The sequence below is a fragment of the Harpia harpyja genome, chromosome 11 (assembly GCF_026419915.1).
Source record: "Harpia harpyja isolate bHarHar1 chromosome 11, bHarHar1 primary haplotype, whole genome shotgun sequence".
In the NCBI taxonomy this organism is placed as follows: Eukaryota; Metazoa; Chordata; class Aves; order Accipitriformes; family Accipitridae; genus Harpia; species Harpia harpyja.
Genome location: NC_068950.1, coordinates 25,556,171 through 25,578,361, shown reverse-complemented (window position 1 = coordinate 25,578,361; position 22,191 = coordinate 25,556,171). Strand labels below are relative to the sequence as shown.

Below are 22,191 nucleotides of genomic sequence, written 5' to 3'. Positions count from 1 at the left end.
CCCCCCAAATATCTCTCTCTCTCCCCCCCCTCAGTGCTGCCCCCCTCCCCCATATTTGTTTTTCACAAATTTGTGTAACAAAACATAAATAAAGAGTTGGAATGAAGATAGAAGTCTTCTCTAGGCAATTAGAAAAAAAAAAATTGTAACCATGCTTACTCCCCGCCTTCTGTCTCCCTGTGTGTTCCCTTTTGATACTAAATCTGGGATTATTCTTTTTTTTAAATTAATGGTTGAATGTATTTACTGTTATCTGCTTAGTACTTGGGCATTGACTGAAACTGAAGAATTTATTTTTTTTATGACTTCGTTTAAAATAAAACTTATTGTGGGAAGGGAAGCAGTCTTCGGTGCATAGTGAAAAAGTTATGTTTAGACTGTCTACCTGGCATACTGGAATATTAGTCAAAAGTTGTATTAGCTTAGCGTGATCATATAAGCATTAGAAGTTTTGCAAAAATACTGAAATCTGAGAACCCAGTTGCAGTAAAAGAAAATAAAATACTGAAGTTATATTTCTTTATTGTTTTTTACACATTTTGCTATGTTGGTGTCCTTTTACTGAACTCTGTGAAATGTACAAATAAAATTTTGATCAAATATGATAAAGCTGTTCCTGTATAAACTATGTATAGTGCATATGTATCACAAGAACCTTTCACAGATCCTGGGAGTAGCACACTTGCCTAGTACCCCAGTGACTTGACCAGGCAAAACCAGCAGGGCTCTACAGGATGTGAGTTTCCTTGGAAGAAGGAAAAAAAAAAAGCACAGCTGAAGGTTTAGCTAATGGTAACATGTGTCTTCAGGGAATTGGATTACAAAAGCCACAGAGCATAATCAGTGGTGCTACCTTCAGTCTTGAATTTACAACGTTGCCTCCTCACCTAGTTCATGCTAAGGCTCTAAGAGATACATAGGCCTTTTCACACGACCAACTCGCATGTTGTAGACTTAGTCTGAAGCATCAAGTTGAAGTGAGGAGTACCTCTCAAAGGGTGATGGAAAATAAAGATGTAATGATGCAGAGAGCACAATTAGTGTTTATTTTTACTGATTTGATCAGCATTTACTAACTGGACATTTTAAGCATTTTGGAGTACACTGGAAACACTTTTGGTGCACAAGAATGTTTATTTGAAAAGAAAGTGCTTTTTATACCTCATCACTTCTTTGAAGACTTGATCTGAATCAAAAAAAATACTTCCCCATTTCTCTTCCTTCTGTTAATTTAACAACCCATTTCACAACCCTTTGGATGACTTTAACAGTGGAATGGTCTGCTTTGTAAAGCATTGTATGCAACACTTGTGCTGATAAAGGTACTTTTTTTTTAAATGACTTGTGTGTGTTTCGTAAAATATGCTTTATTTTAAAATTAGGGCTTCCTGTTGCAGCTGTTCCAGGAGCTCTGAGTCCTTTGGCTATTCCAAATGCTGCTGCTGCAGCTGCAGCTGCTGCTGCTGGCCGTGTGGGAATGCCTGGAGTTTCAGCTGGTGGCAATACAGTCCTCCTGGTTAGCAATTTAAATGAAGAGGTCAGTGAAACAATTGTAACTTTTTTTTTCCCTCTTTAGTCACACTTCATTTGTCAGTATTTTATAATTTCTTTGCATTTGGCCTCTTACATTTGGATTTTAAGCTCAAAGTATTTTTGCTGTTTTTTAATAATCCCCCAAAGTTAATTTTAAAGCCATTATTGTTAAATACTTTTGTTTTCCCAGGTAGCTAACAACTTAAAATGTCCTTTGATAGTCAGCTACCTATTTTTTGTAAGAAAAATGTGGGAACTACTGCATGTTTGACATTTGAATTGAAAACTTTATTTTTACAAAATAGCAACTATGCTTTCTTTTGCAATTATAATCATGTAAATTAGAATTTCTGTTTTGTTTCTTCTAATTGTTTGCTGTTTCATTTCATGCTTGTATCTCACATTTTAAGGTCTTAATTTATGTGAACTACTCTAACACATTTTTCTTTGAAGGTTCTCCCAAAGATCTTGACGAGGCACTCTTCCAGTCTCTCTTAGTAATTTTTTTCTTTGCAGTTACTCATTTGTCTTTAAAAAATAATAATTAAAAAAATGGTGGCAAAGCATTTTCACCTTAACTGTATCTTTCTTGCTAACTCTGAAATCTAGAAGGGTTTATTTAGTTTTGCATTTTTACTGTCCTTTACATTTATTTTGATGGCTGTGAAAGCTGGTATGAAATGTGGGAAGTTTGTATCAGTCTAGCTGTTCCATTTTTAACTGGCCTCTGTCACTGTAAATCATTAAGCTTTTTATGTCATCTGGTACTATTTTGTCATCCACAGTCTTGCATGTTAAAATGTTTTAGATCAGAGTGCCATTTTGAAAGATTTTTTGCCTGCATTTCATAACCAGCCATGCTTATGCAGTTAAAGTTCAAAGTTAAATTTCTATTGCATGCTTTTTTTATTTATTTTCATGTTGAGATGAAATGCTGTAGTTTACTCTTGATATGAATGTACTTTACCCATATTTGTCTTGGGTGACTACATTTTACTCAGTTTTTCTTGTACAGTACATAAACCAACCATTTTCTGACCAAATTCCTGCATTTCCTATGTACTGACCTATATTTTATTTTTTTTTGTTCCCCACTTCCTTATTTTTTTTTCTTCTGCATTGCTGTATTCCCTTCCCCATTTCATCCTTTTCCCTTTGTGTTCAACTTCCCTTTCCTTGTCTTTACCCAAATTCCCATGCCCTTCCCTGTCTTACCCTTCTCCTCGTCTTTGTCTGTGTTCCCTGTCTTCATTCCCTATGTTCATGCTTCTGTGCTTGAACAAAATGTTCCTCGGACCAACTTGCCCCAATTAACCGCCTTGAAACCATGATCCATGACCACCTCACCATTCTGCGGGAACCACCCTTCGTTATGGATGATCTGTTCATCTCCGCTCTTCCTCGACTCTTCTCTCTTCTTGTCTTACGCTGCTTGCTCTTCTCTCCTTCTAAAGATGGTTACGCCCCAAAGTCTGTTTACCCTCTTCGGTATGTTATTGTTAGCACTATACTTTTTATTATTGATTTGATTTTGTTTTGTTTTTTGGGTTTTTTTTTTTTGTTTCACCTTAATTCTTATTTGTAGCTAGCACTTCAGCTTAAAGTTGAATAGTAAATCTTTTGCTATTTTTCTTTTGCTGTTTAAAACTCTCCATAGACACAGATTTTCTTTTAATGCATGCTAATATATTTTGCATGGTCTTTAATTTAATATTCATTCACATAGCTTTGAGGGTTTATCAGAAATTATTCTTTTCAAAATTCACTATTCAAAATCTTTATCTCCTTTATTCATTTGTGAGAATGTTGAGTTTGAGTGAGTGATCTTGTTGCTGTCTGAATGTTCCATTGATATGTCAAAATGTATTTCTTAGGTGGCTGGCTTTAAAATGAACTTTTTCTTTTGGGTTACTTTGACTTTGAAAAGGTGTTTATGGCGATGTGCAGCGTGTGAAGATTTTATACAATAAGAAAGACAGTGCTCTTATACAGATGGCTGATGGAAACCAGTCACAGCTGGGTAAGATTACTTTTCTGTTTGTATTCCCATTAGTCTAAGTACTTGAAATTATGCTGTGTAAAATCAGGTGAACTAAGCATGTTTACATTTGTCAGTTTGTCTTGTATCCTGGTTACCCTCAAGATCCCAAATCTTACTGCATGCACTTGTATTCCAGAAGGTCTGCACAGTATCCTAAATGAATTCAACAGCTGAATCACATGTGATGGTCTTTAAATAGTCATGCAGATTCTGCAGACCTAGTTCTTGATTCCAATCTTTTAGCACGTTGACCCTTTGATTTGCTTGGGTGTTTTTCTTGTTTGCTTGTGTGATGTATCACAAGCTATTGAAAATTAACACTGAATTGAGTAAACTTCCTGTCTTTTTCAGCCATGAGCCATCTTAATGGACAAAAAATGTATGGAAAGATTATTCGGGTTACCCTTTCTAAGCATCAGACAGTACAACTACCTCGAGAGGGACTTGATGACCAAGGGCTGACTAAGGATTTTGGCAATTCACCTTTGCATCGCTTCAAGAAACCTGGTTCAAAAAACTTTCAAAATATATTCCCTCCTTCTGCAACACTTCATCTGTCCAATATTCCGTAAGTGTTGGCTGTCAGTAAGCCAGTAGTATTAACGTGAGTCGCAGCACACTGAATTGACTAATAATTTCTTGCTTATGCTTATTTTCTTTCTGTCTGTAGACCGTCAGTAGCAGAAGAGGATCTACGCACATTGTTTGCTAACACTGGAGGCACTGTGAAAGCATTTAAATTTTTTCAGTAAGTATCTTTTCTGTACATAGCTCTAACAAAAGACTGCCTAAGTGCGTTTTTGCAGCATGTCTCAAGGAAAAGTGCCTAGAGGATAGAAAACATTAGGAGCAACCCCTGTAGTGTTCGAGTTCCTAATGCCATTATTTTGTTTCAGAAGAGATCACAAGATGGCACTTCTTCAGATGTCAACAGTAGAAGAAGCTATTCAGGCTTTGATTGATCTTCACAATTACAATCTGGGAGAAAATCACCATCTGAGAGTTTCTTTCTCTAAGTCAACTATTTAAAAAGGCAGATTGAAAATGAGGGTGTATTGCATTGTTTGGTGTTGTCACCTATTGACTGTTCAGGAAAGTGGGGACCAGAGTTTGTCTTCTGTTGTCTTTTTTTTTTTTTTTTTTTTTTTTTCCCCATGCTGTTATCATTCCTTGGTTGTTTTAAAAAATAAAAAATATACAAAAATTTAAAAAGCAGTGATACTAACTGCTGTTGTTCAACTGTTGTTTGGATAAACCATCATTTTGTTTAAAAGACTTCAAGTTAATACCACAGTTTTTCAACTTAGTTGACGTACGTGCCTTAAAAAGGAAAACTAGTACTGCTGGAATTGCATAACTAGTAAAAAGCAAATTTGGTTGTCTGGGGCACATTGTTACATGATAATTTAAATATGTTTAGGCAGGGGTGTGTAAAAAGGTTAAGCTTTTGTTTCTCCTGCTTGATAGATTTCTTTATCTTCTAGCTTTTCACTTACTTTTCTTTTTAATTGGATAAGATGCATTATGCTGAAAGAGTAAAATGACATTATTTGATTTCCGTTACTTTTTGCTTTGTGCTCTTTTTTTCAAAAGGCCTTTTGTATTTCATGGTTCTGGTCTAGATTCAGTTATGAATGTAGGCATTAGTTAAAATTAACAAGGTACAGAATATTAATTTCTTAAAGGACAAAAAGTGACTTCTGTGACTTTGAGCCCTACGTGAAAAGCATTGTGGAATCTTAACCTTTTTGTACACACTCTTGTGGGATGTATCATATAAATGTCAGCACTAAGTAATGTCTTGTTTGTGGCTGAATATTTTTCGTAGATGTTTGGAGTTGACATGACTTATGTGCATTTCAATATATATTGCCATCTTTAGTTTGTAATTAAGATATGGAATATGGTTGTGGATTTCTGAGCATGTACAGACTGGTCAAGCTAGTTCAGGAAATGGTGCATGTATTTTTCAATGATGAAGAAAGTTTGCTGCAAATGCTTGCAGGAAATCTTGTGGCAGTTTTCTAAAACTGACAACCAGGTGGGACCAAAGTTTATGTGCCTTTAGTCTTAATTTACCTTGCATTGTAATATTCAGTTTTAATAAATCTCTTCAAAATATTTTGTATTTAGAAATTGATCTGACTTTACTATAAACATGGCTCAGAATCTACAGATCCAGTTAATTTGAAAGCAGTTCTATGTCAGTCTGAACTGTTACCTTGATTCTGTTTAAATGACCAATACTTTTTGAAATTGATGTACTTAGTTTCAAGATTCATAGATTCTGTTATCTATGTAGAAAAAAAAAAGGTCATGTATATTTTCTATTAGTTGAGTTTTTACATCTTTAGAATTGTAAAATTCAGTATAGTTTGAAAGTGGCACAATTAAAAATTAATTTTCTAACAAAGTTGGGAGGTTTGACGGTTGTTTAATTTCATTTTGTGTGTACTCTGCTTACCTCTGTAGCATGCTCAATAAACACTTCTGTAGCTCTGTATTCACCTTTTCTGTCTTTCTCTGCTGCTTTCTATCTCTCCTTTTCTTTGTTTTTCACTTCTACTGTGCTTCTAAATTCATGTTTATTCTCTGCCAGGGTGGGAAAAGCATAATATTAAAAAATACAATTTGTGGCTTTTTACCATAAATCTGATGCTGTGAAAAATACCAGCTCTCTATTTTCAGAAAGATAGTGACCCCTTTGCAGGCATATGTGCATATTAAACATTTCCCACCCTGTTATAACTTACTGCTTTAAAGACATAACTTTTATTGTAGTTCGTTAGCTCTCTCTTTCTATCTTTTTAGTTTTTTAAGCAGATTTATGCACTAATAGATCTCTCAGGTTTGCCATGCTCTCTTGCTGCAGTTTCATCTTTCATTTTTTTTGTGTCTGCTAAAGATTTTCTACTAATCGTACAGTATACTCATGGGTTGAAGTAACAAAGTCTTTAACATTAGATTAGCGGACCATACATATTCCAGACCAGGATGTTTTACCTTTTCAGAGACATGGGTTCAAATGAATGTAGAAACAGTTTGGGCACTTTAATAGTGTTTCTTCATATTACTTTGAACTGATTATTGTGAGTTTTTTTCCCCTCAATTAGAAATAGGATTAAAACTTTTACACAGTACCCTTTTAAGAGTAACTGTATGATCCTGAAGCGTTACATTGGTAAAAGCTGTCAGTGTTCAATTCAAAGCATTTTTCTGTCACTTCTCCAGTACAACTACTGTAGATTTATTGATGTCAGATTACTTTGTGACCTGATGTCTGTTCTTTGGGTCAGGTTTCAAATCAATAAATAGCTATCAGCTTTTTAAAGGTCATGCTACAACATAGGGGGCTTTCATTAGTCTTCACTACATTAAATAAAATGCATTAGGTTCTTACTTGTTTTATCAGAAATACACCCAAGATATGACTTAAGTTATACTCCAGGTATCACAGTGATCACCCAGTCTGAAATGCTAGTAGAATCAGATTCATCCATACATGAAACTTGTGAATCAACATCTTTTTACCACTTGGGCACCCAAACACATTGATGTGACTATCTCCCAATTGATTTGCACAGTAGTTAAGGGTCTGACGGAGCTGATCTTACAAATTTTTCATCTATATAGTATGAGGTCCCATATTTTCAAAAGTAAAAATGTATCGGGTTTCCTTTTGCATATTAGAATGTGCTTGCACGTTTCAAATAGAAATGCAAATTGAAATTTACCATTCCATGGGTTCAGCCTGTGCCAAACTATTTCTACTCTAAAACATCTGTATCAAATAGCATACAGTGATTGCCATATGTATAATTTTGAAATAAACATCTGCAGTGCTTGAGTGTTTACAAATACAGGGGTTTTGTAAAACTGTAACTTACTCATCTCTTGCCAGGCTTATTTCCTTAAGAAGAAGTTTCTATACTTCTTTTCTTGTTTTGAAAAGTTCTGTGGCAAAAACCTCAAGGGAAAGAATATATATTGAATCTGATTTGTTATAAATTCAGTAACTTTTTAATAAAAGGTTATATTTGTATCAGCCAAAATTAAAAGTAATGATAGTCATAATTGTCATGGAAGCGGTTTTTTATTAAGTCAGTGAAGAAAATCACTGTTCAGTTATTGATACTTAGTCTTTAAAGTGGTATCTCTTCAGAAAATACAGGTTTCATGTCCTAACTGCTAGAACTTTCAAAAACTTGTTTTTCTTGAGATGGTACTGCATTTTGTATAGTAATTTGTACATTTTTGTTGTTACAAAATGTAAATAAGTTTCTGTTGTATTTTCAGCTCTTTAGAATGTGAAAATGCAAAGCATTATTTTTATTAAAATTTTACTAAAAATAAGGTTTATGAATAACTTCTTACACTCCATGAAATGTGAGTTTTCAGATTATATTAGTAGAACTTTACCATAGGCATGTTGATACTCCAAACTCAATTTCAGGTTTTAAAATAATTCTAGTATTTTGACAGAAGGTGGTTGCTGATTTTTTTTTTTTTTTTTTCTGTAACGGAGCAATGAAATTGGTTGGAGAAGTCCAAAAATGATTCTTTGATCAGGTAATGTCCACTGGCAAATACAATATGTAAATGAAGTAAAACAACACCTGATAGCATTCTGACTAAAAATTGTGGCAAAATTTTAAAGGTAAGTGAATGCACTTGGAAGTATTTCGGTATATTGTGGTTTAACATCTTATTAGAAGGCACCTTTGCCATGCAGGAATAACAGCTCATATGACTATTTTTAGATTGCCATTTTTAATGTTTTACATCAATTTTCAGTTTTATAAACCATCGTACAAAAAAATCCCTTTTGATTCATTGTAAGTTTTCTTATGTTTGCTATAGTATGTTACAGATGAAAGCACCAGTCAGACATTTATCTGCAGTATTTAAGGCACTACAATTGCATAACCTAGTTTACTCCAGATAATTTCTCTAATTTGATGCTTAGATAATAAGTAGTTCTGTAGCAACACTAAAAAGATAAGAATTATGTCTTTCTCTGCAAACAGGTGTATAAATCCACTAGTCCATCTCAAGAAATGGTTTTCCCCGTATTAAATGTTTTACAGTGAGCAAGGCTTCTTAAAAAGATTTGATGGTGTTAGGTAGGGATGAGGCAGAAGTCTGTATCTGTTAGACCTTATTCCATTCCAGAGACTGGGACAACCTCAAGTTCAGTGTTTTGCTGAGGTGAACAAATCTTTTAAATAATTTGGCAAAATGTTGCATATCCTGTAATGCTGGTCTGTAGAAAGGGCTATATAAGTTGTGAATGTGGTCAAGATTGTATTTGAAGATAGGTTTTCCCAGGTCTTGGTCATGCAACATCTGCAATATTTTTTACCTTCCTGCTCTCTTGGCGAGCAGCTGCGGCCTGCTAGCACAGTTCTCATCCACGCAGAGGATAAGGACAGAGACTGATTTTTCTGAAACAGTGAGATTTGGCATGCTATTTTCTACTTAATATGCCTTGGTAAAGTTAATCCATGGACTGCAGTAATCTAACTGTATAGAATGATAGTCTAGTATAAATTATTCTGTTAGTCCACAGTTAGCTTGCTAGAACCAGTGACAAGGTTTCTACCTTGCTGAGGAATTATGTGCCACTATAATGAAGCTTTAGAGAATTTCTTTAACTTGTGGTTGTTTTGTTTTTTTTTTCTTTTAATGTAAGATTTTATTTAGAATTACCTAATCTGAGTTTCTAGAGCTTTGAAAATCTCTACAGTGCATCTACACACATGCGCACATGTATTTGGTCTCTTCAGGATGTTAACAAAAGGAGATTGGTGAGTTCCTACTTCACCTTAAAAAAAAAAATGTCATTTTTACTGCATGATAAACCTTGGTTGTAATTTTCTGAGTTTACTGAACTTGCCCCTGATCAACAAACTGAATTTGGAAGGGGATTATGTTGCTTTTATTTTACCCCTTCAAAGTCTACAGCATGTAATGTTTAAAATCTATGTTCTTTCTTGATTAGTTGTGCACGCAGGCAGCAAAGGGAAAACAAAGAACTTTTCATCCTCGGGAAAATGTGAATTAAATGCAGATTGGCTTGAATATCTCAAAAAAAAAAAATTAGCTCAAAATAGCACTCCTATTATTGAGGAGTTCTGCATGTTTTATGAGTTTTAGCCCAGTTTCATAAGGAAATGAGACATGCATAATTACACTGTCTCCATGTGAATGTCCTGTTCCCTAGATAACCCGTCTCCTCCCTGTCACTCCTGCACCCGTTGGCTGATTTCCTGTCAGAGGGGATGGAGGTCTCGCATACTAAGGTGTTGGTATTTCTGTGCTCATGATTAGTTGGCTTGCTAGGTCAAAGTCCTTACTTTCGGTGCTATGGGAAAGGGAAGAAAAAAATCTGCTGCCTTTTGTTTTGGGAGGAATTATCAAACGTGCATGCACATAGTTCTCTCTTAACAGGCAGCAGCTTATGAGGTAGCAAATGTGATGGGGCCTGGGGATACTGGGTGGAGTACATGAGAAATTGGAGGGAAGGAGTGTTTTGCAGCAGGAGCAGTATTGGACAGAGGAGCCTCAAGGGAGTTTTTCAGTAGGTTTCTTTGTTTTCATGCATAAATAGCCCTTAAAAATTGTTGGTAAGGGGAGAGTTACTGGTTGAATTTTGGGGGGTATTTTACAAATAAGTCTGGTCAAAATCAGTACAGTTTGTGAGGTAAAGGTGATATATTTTCACTTCCACTCAACAGGTGCAGAGGTGTCAGAGTTTAGCAATTGCATGCAGACTGCTGTGGAAGCTGGTTTTCCCAGGATGAGTACTGATCATCCCTGGAAGCCAGCGAGACTGAAAGCCTGAAGGCTCTAGCCCTAGGATAGGCTACATGTCAGGGTAGTTTAGGATGATTGACACTGATGGCTTGCCAAAGAGCTAGATAAAGTGAGCTAGCAGGATCTAGTAAAGATTTGTTAGAGGAGTCATCAGAAGTGACACATGTTGGAACTGGCATTTTTTGATGAAAAAATATCTACTGTAAAATTTCTGACCATCTGTATTCCATGGAACAGTGCTCCAGTATCCTTTGGGCTGACCCCATCCCCTTTAGTTCCTTAATGCCCTGGGCTTACTTCTCACAGCATCAGCATCCTTTGAAGATTTCAATTGTGTGGCCAAAATTGTGCTGGACTAGTCTGTTCTTTTCTGAAGCGAGAGAGGTTTCTTGGCAGCTGCACCTGACAAGAACCAGTGATTTGCTGCATGTGGTGGGACACCCCCCTTGCTGCTGCTTTAAAGCATTGACAATCCTCGGCTAGTAAATAGCCACAGTGCTGTGCCAACAAAATACTCTCTTCAGCATGCTGTGCTTTGTTGTCTGAACACTAACCTTCAGGTATTGACTTCGAGGTAATTTGGGTACATTTTTTGTGAACAAGGGTTGTGTTTTAAAGTCTGGGGGCTTTTTTTTTTTTTTTCTTTTCCCCTCTCTTTTTAGAGAGAGAGATTTTCCTGTTGATGTTTATAGAAAATAACCCAGAGGTCACCTTAATTTCCCAGTTCTCAAGCAAATTCTGGTAAACCTTAACCATTTTGGTCAGAGGTGTGTCCAACCTCTTCTTTAAACTCTGAAGACAGAACTTGCACAACCTCTATAGTCACTCTGTGTCACTGCTTTGCTATGCTTACTGTTAGACCTTAGGGGAAAAAAAAAATTCTTGACCTAAATCTCTTGCTGCGATTTGTCCAGTTTGGTTCTTAGAAAGTGGTTATTTTCAAATTCCTCTGTTACATGTAGCTAAACCTCATCTTCTTTGGAGTGTAGTTACTTCAGACTATATGGTTAATTGTAGATGACCTTTTTCTCACAGGTGGCTCTTCACTCATGATAGTCCTTAAAAATGAAGGCGTTTGTGGTGCCATCTTGTTACACAGAGGTGGGTGTACTTTGAATGAGTTGCTCTTCTGATTACAAAAGGAGAATGAGAATGGTAACACCAAGCGCTTCTGCATTGCTGTGGATGAAGTCTAAATAGCTTTTTTCCTTCAGGTGGTATACCTTGTTTGAGTAGGTCTGCAGCACATTTTGGTCCATGAAGGGATATGTTCTCAGCTGTGGCAATGGAAGAATTACTAAATCGCCACCCATTATCACTAGCAAGTGACTGGAGTTACTTGGTAAAATTAAAGTCTGTAGAATACAAATATTCTTACTAACAGATCAATATTGACATTTATTTGCAGTTTTCTTAGGGATACCTGGAAATGGTAATCCTTCCCCTTTCAAAGAAAACATGTTAAGTATCGGAACTTTTTTTCACAGGAATGTAGACTGTTGGTTGGTATAGGCTATGTTCTATAAGCTTTACATAGCTCTTCTGATTCTGAATAGGTTGTCCCAAGGAAAGGGATTCCACATTTCATTTCTGATTCCAGCTTTTGCAAGTTTTGAGCCAGTTGAAAACTTGTGGTTTTGCTGAACTGAAAGAATACACCCCTTAACATCCTTCCTTTTTAAGTCCACAGCAGCTTCTTCATTTTCTAAAGAAGGGAGTTCTGTAAATCAGAGCTTTTTTCAAGGCAATTTGAAACAACATACATGACACATTCCTCCATAGCTAAAGAAAGGTACAGAGAGTTTCTTCCTGTTGGGAGTAGCTATCCAGCCGCGTTGTACACATAGAACTGCTTGGTAAGCATCCAGACAGATTTACTGGAAAGTAAATATATTGTGCTTGGTGTACGTGCACAGTATTATAAAGCCTAAACTTTCCTCAGTGAGACATTACACTTGAAGCAAAACCTGATTATCTACTATAGCTACTAGGTTTCTAGGGATCCAAGACTTGCAGATTCAGTGGCTTCTAGGACCCTTCTCCAGCATTTTTGAGATCCTTCTGTGACTGTAGCAAGTTGCATCCATGATTGCAGAACTTTTAGGGTATATGCTGTAGAGTGAAGTTAGGGCTCTATGCACTTCAGGTTCTTGGATTAAGATACTGAGTAGCCCTAGAAAAATCTGGGAGGCTTCCAGTCTGTTTTGAGGCAGTTCCCTCATTGGAAATCCTTGGATCTTGTTAGTCAAATTAATTTCAGCTTCACTTCATATTTAGTACCTGCTAGAATCCTGAGTAACCAAAATCCTTGTTATAATAAGACAGAAGCTCTTCAAATGCTTCATGTTTTTTGAAGTGTTTTAGGAACTTAATGTTATGCTCTGAATCATTCTTTTATAATAAAAAAAAAAATCTTATCCCCCACTTTGTAATTTTTTTCACTATGTCTGTCAGTAAATGTTACCTACGTTTATGGTAGTAGAACTCAATAATAGTCAATGTAGAACTCGGTGAACTTGCAGTGGGATTAGTGCTTGGAACAATAAGCATTAATTTTCTGTGCTGGAAAAACCGAGTCTAGACTTCTGCTATTTAGGAGGTTGTATCTAAGCAACTGCTACAGAATGCCGAGATGTTATCTTTTGCAGATTTCTGCTCTGCCCTACCAAAACCATGTTTATAGGGAGAAGAAAAAGTTCATCCGGATGTAGTGACTAAGTATGCAAGGGAAAGGAAACTGAGAGAAAATGATGTAAATATTGAATTGCTATGCAAGAACTTCAGCTCTCTAGAGATGAGACAGTAGCTGAAAGCTTCTTCTGCACGTATTGGGCAAAAGGGGACTACCTGCAGGGCAAGTGGTCTTAGCCGTACACTTTCTCAGCCAGTTTCAGCCTATGTCCCTGCACCACTTTTTATAAGAATTCTTTTTCTTGCTTTTTTAATTTCAAAAATGAATTTGCAGTTTTTTAAAATGCAATGTTTTAAGTTTTTTACATTTGACAAGCAGCGTATGAAGGTGAGCTGTGTATCATTGCAAGGCCAGGTGTGATTCACTTAAAAATGGAAGTAATCTAAAACACTTTGAATTTAGCTGAGACTTGGCAGACTGTTGATTTTATTAAAATCTTTTATGGGTTATTAATTGTCAAAAATACAGCTCTGATCTTTGGGCTGCCATGATCTATAGTACAAAATGTCAACATATTTTTGTAAATCTATTGAGTGAGTATTTGTACCTCAAGTTGCCTTTCTCTGTCAGGTAACAGCATGCCTCTTTACTACCGTTCTATTGTTCAGAGACAGTAACAACTCCTTCCGCTGATAAAGAGCTGATGTTTTAAACTGCTTGATTTATACAAGTTACCAGGTTTGTTACTGACTTCTTATTCTTCTCCTGTATCTGGCAATTTTAGAAGCGTCAAAATGTCTTACACTTGTTAACGTTTAATCTTCTTCTTTTGCGATCATTTCAAGCAGTAAGAAAGATGGAACAGCTACAAGATTCAAGTATCTTGGATGTCAGCTTTGTTCCAAATTTAATTTTTGCTGCTTGCACTTAGAAGATAATCCCCAACATTGCCTCACTGCTAGATTAATTTCTTTGTACTGGACACATAATAATCAAGCTTATTTTATTATCATTGGAAATAAGTTGTTGCTAAAATCTCCAAGAAATGTGTAACATTCCTCATAATTCCAGTACATAAGTAGTTTAACATTAGTGAGGAAGACTTGCAGTTTTACATCCACATTCTGAGTATTTAGAAGCTGGTGTTAGGTTATCGGTAACTAAAACATTTGTGGCTCCTCCTGCATGTATGCAGTATGATATGCAGTATGATCTCTAGGACAACTTATCTGGTGAAGCAGTACTTGTCTTCTCCATTAGTTATCCGCATGAAGCTGACAAAGACTGCTATCACCTGAAACTTAACATTATTTTCATAAATGCTGATTCAGTGATGCTGAAAAATGGCTAGTTTGTGCACCTTGTACTAGTGAAACTGCAGGGATTATAGGAACTGGAAGGGATGAGCAATATGCTTTATGCTTGTAAAATTGTAATTTTTAATTACTGGATTTTTAAAGTCTCTAACACATACAACTGCCTGATTCCTTGAACAAAATACAATGTTATATGAAATATTTAGCTACACACAATACACATATCACTTTAAATATGCTGATACTAACAACGTAACCTATTTCTGTCTCCTGTCCCTTCGTTAATGTGGCTGTCAAGGACAGGAAGGTGTTCCAAACCCTCCTCTTGCACTGCAAGAAGTAGCCAGGAATCATTCAGGAGGTGCTTTTGCTTTACAGTTGGGCTGCTCTTACGGGTTGCTGCTGTTGAAGGGATTAGTCCTGCTCTTCCTGTTCTTGGCTAAGGGATCTTCTGCCAGCTCTGATGCCTATCTTGTTCTTGCCCTTCACCTGGATGATTCAACTTGCTAAATTAACAGCCCTCCTGCCAGAACTTCTCCCTTCTCTTCTCCCTTCTCTTCTCCCTTCTCTTCTCCCTTCTCTTCTCCCTTCTCTTCTCCCTTCTCTTCTCCCTTCTCTTCTCCCTTCTCTTCTCCCTTCTCTTCTCCCTTCTCTTCTCCCTTCTCTTCTCCCTTCTCTTCTCCCTTCTCTTCTCCCTTCTCTTCTCCCTTCTCTTCTCCCTTCTCTTCTCCCTTCTCTTCTCCCTTCTCTTCTCCCTTCTCTTCTCCCTTCTCTTCTCCCTTCTCTTCTCCCTTCTCTTCTCCCTTCTCTTCTCCCTTCTCTTCTCCCTTCTCTTCTCCCTTCTCTTCTCCCTTCTCTTCTCCCTTCTCTTCTCCCTTCTCTTCTCCCTTCTCTTCTCCCTTCTCTTCTCCCTTCTCTTCTCCCTTCTCTTCTCCCTTCTCTTCTCCCTTCTCTTCTCCCTTCTCTTCTCCCTTCTCTTCTCCCTTCTCTTCTCCCTTCTCTTCTCCCTTCTCTTCTCCCTTCTCTTCTCCCTTCTCTTCTCCCTTCTCTTCTCCCTTCTCTTCTCCCTTCTCTTCTCCCTTCTCTTCTCCCTTCTCTTCTCCCTTCTCTTCTCCCTTCTCTTCTCCCTTCTCTTCTCCCTTCTCTTCTCCCTTCTCTTCTCCCTTCTCTTCTCCCTTCTCTTCTCCCTTCTCTTCTCCCTTCTCTTCTCCCTTCTCTTCTCCCTTCTCTTCTCCCTCTCCCCTTCTTGGTATTAGTTTGTGCCCTTCAGTGGACTTGAACCTGGTCACTGAATGGTTGGAGAAATGCCAAGTAGATGGAGCGTACTCCTGGGAGGAGGGGGAAGACAACACTGCCTGCTTTGACAGAGGTCAAATATCAGCTAAAATGTAATGAAATCTCAGCTTTAGAAGACTTTATGCTGATATAATTGTTCCAGCCCTAAAGGCTGAACTGGTGAGGATTTTAGATATAGGTGGAAATACTGAGTACACACTATGGTGTTTGTTGACCTAAGTGCCCATATGAACCTCTTTAGTTTCTAGACACTAATAATTAGTAAAATACTGTATATTATACAGAGATATAATATAAATTAACATCATAAACCCATCAATTTACCACAGCATCTTATGAAATGGTTTGCCACATGCTGCCAAAATAGTGGATTACATCAGCTTCACGGGCTATGCTGACTGTTTTGCCTAAGTAAAGTTATTTAAATTCTTAATGTGTTTTTTCTTCAGTGAGGTAGGAAAAAATATTTGTAATTATGGATTAATGATGGTGTTCTCTGGGCTGCTGATTGTTCTGCATGTTTTTTTTTGGGGGGGGTGCGTGTCATCTCCCTCCGCTTCAGCCTGTCTTGCTATGCTGTTGTGTTTCTGCCATTGCTGCTCTAGGTCCAAGCAGGATTCTCCAGGCACAACTTGAATTTTAAAGTCTCTGGTTGTCATCTCAGTGGGATTTTCCTGTTCTTCTGTTTCCAGAAATACTTTTTTGAAACAATGTGTTAGTTCCTTGTTAATCATGACGAGAATTATGTTTGCTTTTACCCAATTGAGTAGGGCTGACATTTATACCTTAAGTTTCTTGAAGCGAAGGCTCTCTTTTACTTTGAGGTGTCAGTCATGTTGTAAAGGCCATAATAATTCTCAAAGAAACATTTCTGATTTTTGCCCCTCGCTGTAGTGTAGGAGGAGAAAGGCAAGAAAACGGTGCTTCATGAGACAGGCTTTTACTGGTTTATGGTGAAAAATAATGGTAATATTTACTACTTACGAGCCATGCACATAAATCTACATATTTATGTAGTAATGAATAAAGCAAAATATTGTGGCATTTCTAGTTAGAACATAATTGCCATGTATATTAACACAGATCTGGATGTCAAAGAAAGTGAGCCAAAAATAAAGCTGTTTTACCAAATTGATTCACTACTATGAGAGTATTTTAAGAAGCTGTAATAAGGGAAGTTCTCAAGGAATAGACTAAAATATTTCTGTTTATAGCTAACGAGAAAGTAAAGGTGATCATCAGTGTCATGCTTACAGCTGATTACAAAGTTAACCGTAGACTGGTTCCTGTACTAAATTTCTGAAGTGTATTAACAGCTCTGTTCTTTAGAGTCAAAGCGGACTGAACGTTAAATGAAAAGAAAGAAAAAATTCTGCTAGATTCAGTTCACATCTTGTCTGAAATTCTGTGCTGCTTTCCCCCTTGCTTTCTTGTCTCCCATTTTCCCATCTAGCTCAGGCTAGATACACCAAACCTTAAATAAAATGAATGTTTGTCTTTTCTGTAATACACCACCTGCCTGTCCTTTGCCTTCCCCCCCTGCCCCAACTTTAGAGCATTTACACTGTTTACACTTGGCTTGTTTTTGAAAGCCACTCTCCTGATCTGATCTCCATCCAGCACTGCTTCCCTGTGCCTTATTCCCCTGGTTCTGCTGCCTCCTTGTCCCCTGTGCACCATCTTTCCCCCGTGAATGATCCCCACGCTCTTGCTGCAGGCTCCCTGTGGTCACTGGTGAAGGCAAAATAGTCCTGTGGCAGCCCCGGCTCCCAAATTCTGTTGTTGGCCATCTGCAGGTGTAAGCGCACTGGGAGCTCTTGGGTAAAGCTCCAGAAACTGCTTGTCTTCCCCAGCCAGAACTGACCCGGGGAGGGCTGAGTAGATCTAAACCTGAACCCAGAGCGCGCTACCTTCTGATGTGCCGTCTTCACCCTTCGTGTCCCGTGGTGGAGTACTGGCCCCAGGAGACCCTATCTACAAGTACATCAGAAACTGTGCGATGGGAGACTTGAGCAAGACCTCTTGTCTGTGAGGAACATCGCAAGATTTAGCGGGGAGGAGTCCAGGTAATGGGGACAGTCTTAATGCTGAAATGGGGGGTGGGAATGTTTGGGGTTATGCTTTATATGGATGTATATACAGGATGAAAAGAGACTTCAAATTTTGTTGGATAATGTTACAATGATGGTAGTAACACTTCAAAAAACACACTCCAATGCTTTCCATTTTATTGATGTGCAAAGCCAAATGAGTTTTTTGGGGGTTCTGCCCCCCCCACATCTGACTGGGCCTGTTTCTCAGGCAAGGTACCAATTGGATATGACAGAATTGCTGGTTAGTTCAGGTTTTTTAGATCACAAAAATCTACTCATATACTAAAGGAAGGGCTAGCAATGAGAGAGAATCAATTGACAGGAGAGAGGGTGATGGCTGGTGTCAAACGGAGGATGTGTGCTGCTCCCATGGTTTTCTGAAAATGGTTTCTTTCAGCATGTTCACTAACGATCTTGAAGGTGAGGTTAATTTGATATTGATCAGATTAACAAACGTAAAATCTGGTAAATAAAAGCAATTAATTAAAAATAGCGAGGAGGACAGTAGTTTGTTGTTGAATGAAAGTGAGGGGAGCTTCAACATAAGGAAAAACAAGATGCTACAGAACTGCTAATGCTCCTGAAGTTACGGGCTAAGTTGTGACTCCTTGTTACTTGCTAGAGAGAACTTCAGATTCCCCCTGGAGGGGCTCTTTGTGCTTCAGCACTTGATGCTGTTTGCCCTGAACTAACCGCTGAAGCTTAGCAGAAAATAAGGTCTTGCCTCCCGGGATTTCTAGTTGGGTTGCAGGTACCCAGACTTCCTTTACAGGCTTGTATTTAATTGGGGAAGGGCAACTCTGGAGCTCTCGTGTGTATCCCGCTTGCCACACTTGCTTGAGATTCACCTACCTACCAGAAAAGTATTAAAGAGATGGATTGTAGCAAAATGAGGATGACAAAACTGGAAACGTGGGACTCCAGAGACCACACTGACATGTAACTGGCATCGAGGCTTGCCTGTGATTTTCCCTGAGAGACCTCTGGGTCCTGGAAACCAAGGGCTTAGTTCCACAGCAGTTCTTGAGTGCTGTCTTCTAGTCATGGCCTCTTTTGAAACTTTGTTTAGTCCTAGAAGCCAAAAGGATACTTTACACCTATGTTTTAGGTGAATACACAGATCTTAGTCCTAACATGGCCCAGGAAAGCAGGGGAGATTTTTGAGCTCACCATATCCATGTTATGTTAAAGTACTATAATATTGTGCAATGTTCTAAGTTATTGAAAGAGGCAGAAGGGGGTAAGGATTTAGCAGGTCTGTTTCTGAGCCGTGGCTGCAAACTTGGGGGTCAGACACATGAGTATCCTTATGTTTAATACTAGTGTTAGTCTTTCTCTCTTCTTTCTGGCCTTCCTGGCAAATATTCTGCCTTCTTGCTGAAGATCCGCATTGGGAGGGCAGGATGTGGCACACCTACGCATTCTCATTTCCTTGACTCATGCAAATCCTGATTCATTCCTAATGAACACATCTCTCCAGAGATGCTGACAAGTTACGAGAGTAAACCTAGCAGCATACCCAATGTGCTCCCAACGTCCTCCCAGTCCACGATCCTCTTCTTTTCTAAGATAAACCCTGTAGTCTGTTCTTTAAAGCACGGTGTGTTCTGGGGGATGCTGGGGTTTATGAGAACTTTCACAATCCTAACAGGAGGAAGCTCCAGTTTGCATTGGGCATTAACAGCTGAGTGAAGTCTTTAGGCAAATGCTTTCTCCTACTGTTGCTACTTTTCGTGTCCTTTACATACAAGCAAGAAAACGTGAGAAAATCAGCGAGTGAACCAAGACCACTAGATTTCATGCAGTGGGCAGAGAGAGAAAATGAAGTACTGTTAACTGCCTGCCTCACTGTCTCCCTCATAGTCCATCCTCATCCCATGACTCCACTGAAAGGCCTTTCACGTTTCCGTATTAGAAATAACATTAGCAGGGAAAAACAAACCCACGCTCCACTCCATACATTGCAGTTGCATCATCCTTTCCCAGGTGCCTGTTTTGTTTTTAAGAAAAATGATAATAGAAACACTAGTGAGGAAAGACAAGCACAAGCAATTCCCACTCTTCCCTTTGAAGCAAGCAGTTTAAAAATGGGCTTATTTTGTTAGAATTCAGCGTAAGTGCTTTTCAATAGACGAGATATACTCTTGCTCAGTTCCAATGGACTCCACCAAATCAACCTCCCACTCAATTCAATTAATTCCCTCCCCCTGTGTGTGAGGAGCAAGGTTTGGATATAAAAACACTGAATGTAAGATTAAAATGTCTACAGAGATGATCAGAAGGGAGTCTATTTTAATAACCCTCTCAGATTGCTGTGCATGAGATGTGGAAGTAGGAGGTTTAATCTCTCAGTGCAGTGCCTTTACAATTATAATCAGAATTGAGCAGAGTATTGGTCAATAGGAAATGTGCTCCTCAGGGTAGGGAGAGTACTGTAACAAGAATTAAGTCTCAGGAAGTTAGTGAAGGAAACCATCTGAAAAGAATAATCAGCTGCAGTGGTATGGATCTCAGGTTCACAGAAAGAATTGTTCAAAACTAAACAAAAACCCATAGCAAGAAGCAGCAGAAAATTCAGAGGCTTAGATCATCATTGTATGATGAGCAGCAAAGAAACACCGGTTCCAAGTGCATAATGCTTTCCTTTGGTGAATTTTCGCTTTGAGATATTTACAGCCGGTGCCAAGGTAAAAGGAAGAAGTTATTCACTCTGTCTTTTCTTATGGCCAAGATTGGTTCCTATAAATCAGCACAGGGTGCATGAAGGTTGTTATTAACTTTAGGCAGGTCATGGGTTGTGGAAACATATAAGGTGCTAATTGAAAATACCATTCTGCAGACCTTTTTCCTTCTTAATCTCCCAGGCTGAAAGTTTGTCAAGTGTTTCCTCTTTCGTCACATAATGCGTGTCTAGTGTCTTTTAAATTAACTTTGGGCTGCTGGTGGCTGAGTTATTACATAAGAAGCCAAGCTTAAGAACCGTTATTATAAAGCTTTTGATTGTTTGCCCTTTTTTCCTGTTCGCATCTATTATGTGCATTGTTTGGAATAAGAGATTGAATGTGATTAGCATGAGTTCACTGCTCCTGCTTAATACAGTTGTGCTTTGCAATGAGAATCTTATAGTAACTTTACAAGGTGCTATAATTCTCTGCTCTACAGATGTCACTGGCTTAAGACGCACTCTCACAAATTCAACTGAATTATCATTTCTGAAGTCATCAGAGAAACTGGAAAATTCAGCAGTGGAAGAGGAGTATTTGCAGTTTTATATCTTTTATTTAAATGTGTAAGATTAAAACAGAGACCAAACATTAAGATAAGGAATATAACCTCTACGTACTCTTAACCTTACAATGAGGAGTATAGGCTCTGCAGGTACAATCTTGTGGAGTCCTTGAACATCCTAAATATCTGATTAAGGGTATATGTATACAAGGTGTGAAAAAGAGAGGAAAATTGTGGGTGCCCATCTCTTTATTTGCAAGCTCCTGCTAAGATGTGAATTCCACTTCTTGTATCTTTTGCTACCCTCTCAGCAAGGTCTATACTCAAAGAAAAGATGTAAATATAATATAGTTCTGAGTTTTGACAAAAGACGCTTGGATTTATTCTTCCTACTCAAAAGAGAGGAAATGATATTAGCAAAAGTCACTTGACAAAACAAAATTTACTTGAATTACAGCGCATATTCATGAAAATATGTTGGCATTACTGCAGGTTTTGACCATCTATAGTATTTAGCACTTCAGACTTTCACATCAATGTATAAATATTAACAATTCAGGATGCTCTTCGTGCCAAGGCAATTTTCTGTGGGGGTAAGCTATTGCCTTAACGCCTTTCTAAAGCTGAAGGCTTTTTAATATCAGTCATTAATCACAATTGTTAGTCCTTCATGATTTAAATTGTGCAGTACAGATGCCCATTTCTTATGCAGAAGCAGCAAATGTAGAGTGTGGAGTTTAGTCAGTGTTTCCTTAAGTCAAACCTTAGTCACACAGTAAGATACTTGAAATTACCACTTCAATTAAAAAGAGAATCTTGTTTCAAAGAGCTGATGGTTATGGTGTCTTTATTTTTATATATATTGTCTATATATATATCACCACTTCTGAATAATGAAATCACTCATTGGGTGCAAGGAAGCAGGATCAGGCCTCATCTTTGAAAGCTGTCTCTGCTGAGGAACAGTCTTGCAAGGCCAACAGCAGCTAGGTAACCCTGTCAGTCATACCACGTCAGGCTGGAATGGCCTAGGAAATGATGTCAGAAATACCAGACTGGGGCACAGAAGCCAACAAAACTGGCACCAATGGGAGGAAAAGTCATTAGAGGCAGGTTGTTTATTTTATGGGAGAGTGGGACAGAGAAAACAGGGTCACATAACAGGAAGAGGTATGGTAAGGTATGCAAAACTCCTACATCTTACTGCAGGCTAGAGGAATCACCTCCAAGTGTAAG

At 38.0% G+C, this 22,191-nt stretch overlaps 1 protein-coding gene across 6 annotated transcripts in view; it reads left to right on the top strand.

The window, feature by feature from the left end:
• The window catches only part of PTBP2 (polypyrimidine tract binding protein 2), a 55,820-nt gene extending 49,743 nt beyond the window's left edge, over nt 1-6,077 (top strand). For 3 of the 6 annotated variants that reach the window (XM_052800543.1, XM_052800539.1, XM_052800544.1), the window contains 6 exons: nt 1,383-1,537; nt 2,988-3,021; nt 3,461-3,553; nt 3,926-4,142; nt 4,245-4,322; nt 4,471-6,077. In XM_052800543.1, coding sequence (XP_052656503.1) covers nt 1,383-1,537; nt 2,988-3,021; nt 3,461-3,553; nt 3,926-4,142; nt 4,245-4,322; nt 4,471-4,603 — 710 coding nt within the window. In that variant the 3' untranslated portion in view covers nt 4,604-6,077. The remainder of the gene's footprint in view (nt 1-1,382; nt 1,538-2,987; nt 3,022-3,460; nt 3,554-3,925; nt 4,143-4,244; nt 4,323-4,470) is intronic. The other 3 variants (XM_052800540.1, XM_052800542.1, XM_052800541.1) reach the window with 3 other exon arrangements.
• Nucleotides 6,078-22,191: the final 16,114 nt, after the last annotated feature.